This window comes from Callorhinus ursinus, unplaced genomic scaffold (assembly GCF_003265705.2).
Source record: "Callorhinus ursinus isolate GAN/ISIS: 27379988/994484 unplaced genomic scaffold, GSC_fseal_2.0 scaffold2, whole genome shotgun sequence".
Classification (NCBI taxonomy): domain Eukaryota; kingdom Metazoa; phylum Chordata; class Mammalia; order Carnivora; family Otariidae; genus Callorhinus; species Callorhinus ursinus.
In genome coordinates, this window is record NW_027397064.1 from 56,329,072 (window position 1) to 56,341,171 (window position 12,100).

At 37.6% G+C, this 12,100-nt stretch overlaps 1 protein-coding gene across 1 annotated transcript in view; it reads left to right on the top strand.

Annotated features, from left to right (window-relative positions):
* Positions 1 to 12,100, top strand: part of OLA1 (Obg like ATPase 1) — a 189,498-nt gene that overhangs the window by 19,694 nt on the left and 157,704 nt on the right. Inside the window, exon 4 of the mRNA XM_025850090.2 lies at positions 3,006 to 3,133. Coding sequence (XP_025705875.1) covers positions 3,006 to 3,133 — 128 coding nt within the window. The remainder of the gene's footprint in view (positions 1 to 3,005; positions 3,134 to 12,100) is intronic.

Genomic DNA, 12,100 nt, shown 5'->3' on the forward strand with positions numbered 1-12,100 from the left:
TGCCTCGTGCCAAATTTGTTCTTCAGGACTTTTATAATTCAATAAATAGCACTATTATTTCCTCAGTTGCTTAAGTCAAAGTCCAAGATTTATCCTTGGTTCCTCTCTTTCCTCACCCCTACATCCAATCTATCAACAATTCTTGAGTTCTTTTTTTTTTTCTTAAAGATTTTACTTATTTGTCAGAGAGAGAGAGAAAGAGAGCACAAGCAGGGGGAGTGGCAGGCAGAGGGAGAAGCAGCCTCCCCCGCTGAGCAAGGAGCCTGATGCGGGACTTGATCCCAGGACCCTGGGATCATGACCTGAGCCAAATGCAGACGCTTAACCAACTGAGCCACCCAGGTGTCCCAATTCTCATGAGTTCTAGCCACAAAATAAATACCAAATTTATTCACTTTTTCTACTTTCATCCATTAGTTTGAGCACCCACTGATTTTTTTAAATGAATTAATTATTACAGTGATTATGGCCACATGGTGATTTTATAATTCCCTCATTTCTTCTTACTATTTGTTGGCCACCTACTGTAAGGAAGAGCTTTCTTGTCTTCATTTATTCGCTCATGTATTCATGCATGGAAGGGTTACTCAATTGGTTACAATATGTCAGTCATTGGACTGGTTCAAATTATATTCCTGAAATTGACTCCTCAAACTGGCTTCTGTTTTCTTTTGGAAACCTTTTTTATTTTTAAATAATTTCAAATTTATATAAAAGATGCAAAATTACCCACAGAATGCTTGTGTACCTTTCACCCAAATTTCTTTGAACTTTTGAGAATGAGTGGCAGACGTGATGCCACATTGCACTTAAATTCTTAAATTTGTATTTACTAAATACAGACATTTTTGCTCCCCCTTTTTAAAGATTTTATTTATTTGAGAGAGTGAGAGAGAGTGCACGAGCACGGGGAGGGGCAGAGGGAGAGGGAGAAGGGAGCTTCTCAGTGGGGAGCCCGATGCAGGGCCCAGGACCCTGGGGTCATGACCTGAGCCGGAACCAAAAGTCAGACCCTTAACTGACTGAACCACCCAGGCGCCCCCAGACATTCTCTTACATTACCACAGTAAACCACCAAAATCGGTACATTAACATTGATCCAGTGTTACCATCTAATTCGTAGATTCCATTTAGTTTTCTCCAGTTGTCCCATTAATGTGCTTGTTTGTTCAGTTCCTTTATATGTCGCCAATCTCTTGATGCCTTTGTCTTGTTGGCTGGTTTGGACACTGCTGGTTTGGTCCTTGGTCCTCTCCTGCCGAGATGCCTTGTACAGGCCCCAGCTGCTATTGTGCTATCTTTTCTCCCCACTCCGACTCTTTAGATGTGGGCCCTTGTCACTGCTAGACTATGTGGTCATGTGACATTGCTGAAATTTTTCAGAGACCTCAAGAGAACAACAACAATCATAAAGCTCTTAGACTTCAAATTTGTTGAAATTTTAGGCAGTGAGGGAATTAATTTCTCAAAATTTCCCTTTTCCTTTGCTAGTAAACATTGATTAAATGCTTTTATGGAAATAAAAATATTGAATGGGAACCCATATTCATTTTTTCTATAATATAATTTTGGCCTCTTGTGGTTAAGCAAATAAAAAAATTGACAGTAATTTAGTAGTACAATAGTACAACTGTACAATAGTACAGTTGACCCTTGAACAGCGTGGGTTTGAACAGTGCAGTCCCCTTATACACACTTTTTTTTTTACAGTGCAGTACTATAAATGTATTTTGTCTTCCTTATGATTTTTCTTAACATTTTCTTTTCCTAGCTTACTTTATTTTCATATGTAAGAATACAGTATACAACATATAAGCATACATGTTAATCAACTGTTTATGTTATTGGTAAGGCTTCTGGTCAATAGTAGGCTATTAGTAGTTAAGTTTTCTGGGGAGTCAAAAGTTATATGTGGATATTTGACTGCCTGGAGGTTGGCACCCCTCACCCCTGTGTTGTTCAAGGGTCAGCTGTCCTTTAATCTCCATATGTACATGGCCAGCTGGTTTTCCTAACTTGGTTTCTAACTTGTGTTAACTATGCCTTTACTTTGAACAAAGCAGAGGTTATTTTGTATATGCCTTTATTTCTGTTGCTGTTGTTAACAACTAGATTATTACCATGCTGATAACTAGTTCACATCATTGTATGCATTTTTTGTCTATATAACCTACATGATGATTAAATGCAAATCCAGATATCCTGTGTTTGAATCTCAGTTTTGTTACCACTAGCTGAGTAATCCCCTGAATGTACATAGATTTCTTAATTCCTCTCAGGCTCAATTTCCTCATCTTTATTTATTTTTTTTTTTTAAAGATTTTATTTATTTATTTGAGAGAGAGAATGAGATAGAGAGAGAGAGCATGAGATGGGGGAGGGTCCAAGGGAGAAGCAGACACCCTGCTGAGCAGGGAGCCCGATGCGGGACTCGATCCCGGGACTCCAGGATCATGACCTGAGCTGAAGGCAGTTGCTTAACCAACTGAGCCACCCAGGCGCCCTCAATTTCCTCATCTTTAAAGTAGATTTAATAATAGCACTTACCTGATGGAGTTGTTTTGAACTTTGAAGTGATACATGTAAATCACTTAGTCCAGTGCCCATCACAAAATATGTTGGCTCATTCTAAAATGATTACCTTTTATCAGTATATTCTTAAAATATTCTCCATTGCTTTTGTGTCTATGTGCATGGGCCAAAAGAACAGTATAGTAAAATTAATGGTATGAGTTTTAGTTCTTTGTAGACACAATAAAAACATCTATTCTGCTTTACAGTTTTCCTTCATTTTCCTAGGTAAGAAAGTCCTAAAGTATTAAAAGATTATTTCTTATTTATTTATTTATTTTTTGGTATTCATTTATATAATCATTCTTGAGAGTCTTCTAAACATTGCTCTAGAAGGGAAAGGATTACTTCATGTAAAATATTTTGGAAATCGATTTGGCTAATAAACACGTTCTTAGTACTATTTTATAATAAAACCATCTTTTGTTTTTCAGCAAAATTCCTGCCTTTCTAAATGTAGTGGATATTGCTGGCCTTGTGAAAGGAGCTCACAATGGTCAAGGCTTGGGAAATGCCTTTCTATCTCATATCAGTGCCTGTGATGGAATCTTTCATCTAACACGTAAGTACAGTTGTTTATTTAATTGATTCATTTCATTATAATCAGTGTTTTCTTTCCATTATTGCTCAAATAAAATTAGTAATGACTAATAGATTTGCTTTGCTTCACAAAATGAATCATGGATTGGTCTGCTAATTGTGACTTTAATGTTATATAGTATCATTTCCATACAAGAAGGCTTATTCCATAGCAAATATGTGCTGTATTGATATTCTAACTGAATTCCATCCCCTGCTCTGGATTGGATCCATTGAAAAGTGTTTCTTTTCTTTCTTTCTTTCTTTCTTTTTTTTTTTTTTTAGGGGGCAGGGGTTACCTTTAATGCTGTATTTTTTGCCGAATCCCTTTGATGCCCTGTCCCTGAGTATTCCTGCCCACCCTCCCCGCCACCATTGGGAAGTGTTTCTATGTGGAAATAATTTTGTTGCTTATAAAGGCATTTGAACTTTTCTTAACTTGTGGAACTTTTCTGCATTGTTGCTTTCCATGCGTTGAGAAGGCAGAATTAATAGAGGAGGGGATTCTGTTATTTCAGAGAAGAGACAGGCATCCAGGGTAGTTACTGAGATGAGAGGGTTAAGGAGAAACTACAGATGAGCTAATCCTTGATGGAGAGAGGTGTATAAAGCAAAGAGGAAAACTGGTAGAACTATGTGCTAGTTTACGTTCTCTTGAGTGCAGAAGTGAGCCAAGAACATAGTAATTCTTTGACAGAAAGGTTCAGGTTAGGTTTAGGTTAAGATTCAGGTCAAGACTGCACTGCATGGTATTGTAATCAACAAATCAGTGCAAATGAAGGAAATGCAAGTTAGGGGTACAGGCCAGTTGTGGTCTTGTTTAGTGCTTTTGTTTGTTTCGGGTCCATGACTAGATAACTATAGCAATTATAAATGAGCATTTAGAAAATTTTATAGCCATTTGAGGATTTTTTTTGTTATTTGAATCTAACAAATTGTGCTAGTATTTCTGTATGTTTTTAAAAAATTTTTCATTTTATTGTTTTTTTTATAAAGATTTATTTATTTATTTGACAGAGAGAGAGTGCATAGGAGTGGTGGGGAGGGGCAGAGTGAGAGGGAGAAGCAGGTTCCCTGCTGAGCAGGGAGCCCAATGTGGGGCTCCATCCTTCATGACCTGAGCTGAAGGCAGACGCTTAATGACTGAGCCACCCAGGTGCCTCCATTTTTATTGTACTTTACAAAAGTCCACTATACATACTTCGAGAAGGACTGATTTAGGTAACTTCATATTGGGTGGAGGTATGGAGACACCTTCTGGAAGGGTTTGTGGTGCAGGTGAAGAATAGGGTTGTGGCTGGGGTTGGGGGGCCGTGGGGAGGAATTCAGTTATGTAGAGTACTGCTACTTAAAGCCCGTGCACTGGCGATAGCCTTTGTTTTCCTGACAGCTTGATTTTTTTTTTACTGGTTCTGGTGACTGATGTGAGAGTTTCAAAGAGAAGTGGAATCAGGTGTGACTCCTGGATTTCTGGACTGGGCCAGTTGAATGAATCTTGATGGTATTCACTGACATGTTAAATGTAGAAGGACCAGCAAGTCTTGGAAGAGACTTAATGAGGCCAGTTTGATACAGTTTTGTTTTGTTTTGCTTTTTGAGAGAGAGTGTGAGAGAGTAGGGGGAGGGGCAGAGGGAGAGATGGAGAGAATTCCAAACAGGCTCCATAGTCAGCACCGAGCCCGACGCGGGGCTCAATCTCACGACCCTGAGATCATGACCTCAGCTGAAATCAAGATTTGGATGCTTGGGGTGCCTGGGTGGCCAGTTGGTTAAGCGTCTGCCTTCGGCTCAGGTCATGGTCCCAGGGTCCTGGAATTGAGCCCCGCATCGGGCTCCCTGCTCAGCAGGGAGCCTGCTTCTCCCTCTCCTTTATTGCTGCTTCTCCCTGCCTGTGCTCGCTCTCTCTCTGTCAGAAATAAATAAAATCTTAAAAAAAAAAAAAAAAAGTCGGATGCTTAACTGACTGAGCCACCCAGGTGCCCCAGTTTGGGATAGTTTTTTGAATTTGTGTACCTGGGACATCCAGGTAAGAGATGTCTATAAGGAAGCAGGATTGATCGAGCAGGTGTGACATGAGGATGGAGGTGAGAGAATTGAAGTTTTGGGGTGAGAAAGATTGAACTGATGGGTGGAATAGAGCTTAACATAGAGTAGGAGGGAACATAACAGAGGACTGAAAAATGGAAGGGTCGTAGATCTAATTACCTAAGGAGGTTCAAGAACAGATATGCTGGGCATAGGGGGAGGGATATTTGACTTAACATTTTCAGAGGTGGAGCAGTTAAGGGTGATGGTAAGATCCTGATAATGGCCTGAAACCATTAGTAAATGTAATCAAGTCTTTGTTTTGTTATCTGTTGTATAATATTCGTCTGATATGTTTTTCTAACCCTTAGGGGAAAAATGAATTTGGTTAGGAGCATACATACTTTATTGTATTTCATTCAGGCTAAAGCTATTGTGAAGAAAGGGAAAAAAATCCATTTAAACTAGATACCCTGGTTTCTTATAGTAATTTGATATCAGAGGTGTTAAACTGTGAAAATATGCATCTTAGAATTGATGAAATATGGTATGTATTATTTTATAGTACACAGAACTCAGAACAAAACACCTTCATAGAATTATAATCAGTAAAAAAGATTTGCAGAGATTAAAGAGATAAAGTGATTACTTTGAAACTGAAAATTGGGAATTCTTTAATTCTAAATTATGATACATTTTTGTCTTCAATAATCAGATTACTAAATATGAATGTGAAAGATTTAGCTTTCATATTACTCTTTATTTAAAGATTATATTCTTCAGATACCTTAAAGTCACCAGAAATGCAGTTGACTTATTTATTAATTATATAGTAAATATTTTGTGTTTTAGGTGCTGGAAATAGATAGTGGGTAGCAGAATCTAACATTCTCTGGTATTATGAAGCTTCTAGTCTAGTGGTGGAAATAAATATTGAATAATTATATTAATAAATGTGTAATTACATTGTTGGATTTGGACTTTTTTTTTTTAACTTACTGGGAATTATTTACTTATTTGCCTGTTACAACATTTGAAACTTGTTTTAATTCTTAAATTCATCATTTCTTATTTTGGTGAGAAAAAAATCCATTTTCTATGGTTATATTTTTTTAGTTTCTCTATTTTTGTTTTAGACAATTGATATAAAACTACTAAGGAAAGGGACCAGATACCTGGCTGGCTTAGTCGGCAGAGCATGCTACTCAATTTTGAGGTTGAGAGTTTGAGCCCCATGTTGGGTATGGAGATGACTTAAAAAACAACAACAAAAAAACAACTACTAAGGAAAGGGACAGTACAGTGATGATGTATGTATTAATGCCCAGGGCACTTTTAAGCCTTCCATTAGAACATCTGAATGGAGGCACCTGGGTGGCTCAGTCGGTTAAGCATCTGCCTTCGGCTCAGGTCATAATCCCAGGGTTCTGGGATTGGGTCCCACATCGGGCTCTCTGCTCCTCGGGGAATCTGCTTCTCCCTCACCCTCTGCCCCTCCCCCAGCTTGTGCTCTCTATCACTCTGACAAATAAATAAAATATTAAAAAAAAAAAGAACATCTGAATGTTAGGAGAGAGAAAAAATTACGAATGGGAAATTTTGGTTTATTTTGAATTTTAATTTATTAATGCTATGTTTCTCTCCATTAATTTAATTTTTAAAAAAATTAACTTTGGGCGCCTGGGTGGCTCAGTTGGTTAAGCGACTGCCTTCGGCTCAGGTCATGATCCTGGAGTCCTGGGATCGAGTCCCGCATCGGGCTCTCTGCTCAGCGGGGAGTCTGCTTCTCCCTCTGACCCTCCCCCGTCTCATGCTGTCTCTCTCTATCTCATTCTCTCTGTCAAATAAATAAATAAAATATTTAAAAAAAAATAAAATAAAATAAAAAAAAATAAAAAAATTAACTTTTCCCTCACCTTGTTTACTTCTCTTGGTTATTAGACATATGTAAATATATACATTGCCTCAAAAATTTATTCTTGTTTTAAATATAAATACTTTGACAGGTTTGCTTTGGTTTTAAATCTTTAGTTCACTCTGTCTAATCATTTGACACGTTATTTATGGAGCACCTCTTTCAAGTGTGCTAGATGCTGAGGGATGTAATGGTGAGTAAAAACAAGTATGACTCTTGCCCTCATAGAGCTTACAAACCAGTGGAGGAGACAGACATTGAATAAATGGTCATATAAACATAGGATGCATTCTCTAATTGTGCACAAAGAAGAGAGACAGCATGTGCATGTGAGGGTGTGGTGTTGCCTTGAGGAAATGATGGTTATGCTGGGAGGGAAAGATTGAGTGGGAGCTAATATGTTAGGGGAAGGAGGAAAAGAAAGGTGAGATTGATTATTTAGGGTAAATGGCTTGTTTCAAGGCCCTGCTGCTTTGAGAGGACTATCAGTGTGGCTAGGATGAATGATGTTGAGGAGCAGTGGGAAAGAGACAGGGAGGTAATTGGGGATTCACCATGTCCACCATATTTAGGCTTACTGGCTTAAATATGAAGAGTTTTAAATGGAGAGTTGGGGTAGGAAGGCAGATTAAATTGTTCCAGCAGCTTACTTGGCAGTTACTCAGTTGAGTTACATTTTTAATGTTTTAAGAAATCAAAATGGAGTTAGGCACCAAAAGTTTGAAATTTCATTGTTATAAAAATATTATTTTCAAGATACTGATAATGATTTTCATAGATGTCTGGCATGACAAATGTAGAACACTTCTTTTGTAAAAGAATCTATACGCATTCTTTTGTTTGCTTACCCCTTAAATAGTGTTTTTTTCTTGTGGGGTTTGTTGCCTAATGTGTAGGTGTTTTAGGTCCCTTTCTCCATGAGTCATTAGAGTTCTCTTTAAATTTCTTTTTTTTTTTTTTTTGAAAGATTTTGTTTATTAGGCAGATAGAGAGCACAAGCAGGGGGAGGGGCAGAGGCAGAGGGAGAAGCAGACTCCCTGCTCATCCCAGGATCCTGAGATCATGACCCGAGCTGAAGGCAGACATTTAACTGACTGAGTCACCCAGGTGCCCCTAGAGTTCTCTTTAAAATTTTATTTTCAGGGGTTTTCTTGTTTGTAAGGTAAGCTAATAAGGTAATGAGAGATACTAGAAAAAATGGAAGATTATCTTCTTCACATGTACGCAGATTTAGAGTTACAATTACCTTGTGTTTTTAAAGTTACTGAATACTAACTGATAGCTATGGGTTCAGCTAGATAAACAAGAATTTACTCTTTCTGTAAACAAGGGTTACTGAAGCAAAAGTAAGTCTTACTGGGACACAAAAATATAAAAATTGCCAGACTTTGCCTGATGGGAAGTATGAGAGCTAATCTTTTTATTCTGGTGAATTTTATAAACAAAGCTTTGTGGGAAGTATTTTTAATAGTACATATGAATCCCTGCTTTTTAAAATTAATTTGAAAACAGAATCAGTCTTCACTTACTGCAGGGTGACATTTTTCTTGCTATTATAAATGCTTAGGAAACTTTAAAAAATGCTTAGAAAACTTTTTCAAAAGAACAGTAATTGAAGAATAATCTAATAATTCGTTCATTATGTGAAACTTCTTATGTAGCTTATTGAAGATACTCCTTTAGTATGTAAGCCAGTTTGTAGAAAATGTAGACCAATTTTATATAGGAGGTAGATGTAATGTTAACATTTTTTTCTGCACATAGTAACATGAATTAATCTCAAAATAATTTATGCTAAGTAGAAGAAGCCAGTCCAGAAAAGAACATAAACTATATGATTCCATTTATATAAGATTCTAGAAAATACAAACTAAATATATCAGAAGGCAGATCAGTGGTTGCCTGGGGTCAAGGGGATGGGGAAGGGGAAGGAGCGGGGGAGGGATTAGAAGGGGTGTGAGGAAACTTGGGATGATGGGAGTGTTCATAATTCTTGATTGTGGTGATGGTGTCACAGGTATATACATACTCTATATCAAATTGTACACTTTATGCACAGTTTCTTAAATGTTAATTTCACTCAGTAAAACAAAAAAGAAAAAGAGTGTGGAAAATTAAAAAACAAACAAACAAACAAAAAACCAGCAACAACTTCTGTGTCACCTTTTCTTCCAGGGGAGTTTTGATTGGACTGTGTTACCCTGATTGTTTCAGTAGTGTAAGCATTGGAGTTGATGTCCTATTTCTAGATTATAATTAGTAGGTTTGTGCACTATTTGTATTGATTTACAAATCAGAATGAAACCTGACATTTTGTGAAGAAACTTGGATTTTGGTGCATTAAAGTGAAATTATTTGTCTCTTTCATATGCTAATCTGATGTATAGAATCTTTTCAGCTGGAGAATTCTTTAAAAATTCTAAACTATTATTTTTTGGCAAGTTTGTTAGTTTGTTGGGCAAAACATTTTTTTAAAAATTTCATTTGGGGCGCCTGGGTGGCTCAGTCGTTAAGCGTCTGCCTTTGGTTCAGGTCATGATCCCGGGGTAATGGAATTGAGCCCTACCTCCGGCTCCCTGCCCCGCGGGGAGCCTGCTTCTCCCTCACCCACTCCCCCTGCTTGTGTTCCCTCTTCTGCTCTTTCTCTCTCTCTGTCAAAATAAATAAATAAAATCTTTAAAAAAATAAAATAAAAATTTCATTTATAATATTTAGAAGTATGTGTATTTTATTTTTTAAATTATCATATAGTAAAATTGACTTATTTTGGCATACAGTTCTATGAATTTTAGCATATGTATAGATTTGTGTAACCACCAGCACACAGGGTGCAGAACACTTCACCCCCCAAAAAAGTCCCTTATGCTATCCCTTTATAGTCACACTCTTGCCACTCTGAAGCCTGACAACTATTGATCTGTTCTCCATCACTTGAGTTTTGTCTTGTTGAGAATATTGTATCAGTGAAATAATAGCAATGTGTATTGTTTTGTTTCATTTTGAAAAAAGTTTACAGATGAAAGCTAATGGTTCATTAGCATATCCTCTGGGCCCATCCGTTAGTCAGGTTTCTGGAACCTAGGAGGGGCTGAAATTAATCCAGAGGGGGTTGGTTTTCTGTTTTCTGTTTGTTACTTTTTCAGTTTTCTTTAATCTCATTCTTCCTATTTTTTTATGGATCTTTTAAGTGTTTTTAAATAACATAGTGTTTCTTTTACTCTTGATGTTTTGGGAAATAGTACTTTTTTCTTTAAAAACAAAAACAAAAACAAAAATTCTTAAAAAAGTTTTGCCTTAAGCCAGACTAAATCTTGAGCTAATGGGCAGAACTGCCTATCTCTAAAACATAAAGTACCTGGAAATACAGGGTGTTATGAAAATGGTGAGAATCCTGTGTTTGTCGAACTTTTCTACCTAAGAGCTCTAACTGCAAAGGATGAGGAACTTGGGGGGCTTTTGGTACATAGTGTAGCTCCAGACACTTGACTTCAAGGAAAAGTTTTTAGCATCTCATGGTTTACTTTATTCTGTATTTCCAGCAGTGTGCAGTCCCCAGTTAGAGAAGCAGGATTATAGGTTATGGTATAAATACCCCAGACCTACCAAAAGGCCTATCTGACTAAACAACTAGGTCCAACTTAATTTTTTTTTTTTAAGATTTATTTATTTTAGGGGAGGGAGAGTATTTTTTTTTTTTTTTAAGATTTTATTTATTTATTTGACAGAGAGAGAAACAGCAAGAGAGGGAACTCAAGCAGGGGGAGTGGGAGAGGGAGAAGCAGGCTTCCCGCGGAGCAGGGAGCCCAATGAGGGGCTCGATCCCAGGACCCTGGGATCATGACCTGAGCCGAAGGCAGACACCTAACGACTGAGCTACCCAGGTGCCCTAGGGGAGGGAGAGTCTTAAGCAGATTCCATGCTGAGCATGGAGCCCAATGAGGGGCTCTATCTCATGACCCTAAGATCACAACCTGAGCTGAAACCAAGAGTCAGATGCTTAACCAACTGTGCTACCCAGGTGCCTCAAGTAGGTCCGACTTAAAATAATAATGAATAGCTTTATAGCACTTTGTTTATTTAGTGGTTTTTAAATTGTTAGGTCTTGATCATCAAAGATCCCAGTGAGATGTGTATGCCTTATTGTCATCCTCATTTGAAAATGAGAAAACCAAAGCTTAGAGAGGTTAAAATGATTTGCTTAAGTCACATAATTGAAAGTTGTCAGTCCCTGTGATTAAACCAACTTTGTATGGCATCAGTCCTTCCTACCACATCCTTACTGTCTTGACCATAGCATTAACTCCAACTCTATGTTGTCCAACCTCTGGAAGAAATAGATGTTTGAGGGAAAACTTTAACAGTATATAGAAAAAGTACCTGATTTTCTAAGGATTAAAGGTAGCTCTTATTCTTTATATGCATGTGTGTATGTATTTTTTTTTTTAAAGATTTTATTTGACAGAGGGAGAGAACACAAGCAGGGGGAGAGAGAGAAGCAGGCGCCCCTATATATATATATTTTTTTTTTAAATAAGGTTTTTATTTTAATTCCAGTATATTTAACTTACAGTATTATATTAGCTTCAGATGTACAATATAGTGATTCAACAATTCCATACATCCCCCAGTGCTCATCATAAGTGTCCTCCTTAGGGGCGCCTGGGTGGCTTAGTCTGTTAAGTGCCTTTGGCTCAGGTCATGATCCCAGAGATCGAGCCCCACATCAGGCTCCCTGCTCAGTGGGGAGCCTGCTTCTCCCTCTGCCTCTGCCTGTCGCTCCCCCTGCTTGTGCTCTGTCTCTCTCTGTCAAATAAATAAAATCTTTGAAAACAAACAAGTGTCCTCCTTAATGCCTGTCACCTATTTCACCCATTTCCCCCCCACTTCCCCTCTGGTAACCATCAGTTTGTTCTCTATCATTATATCATTAACTACATCAAAAACTGATGATGTATGTATGGTGATTAACATAACATAATAATAATAAAAAAAGTACAAAATAAAAAGAGT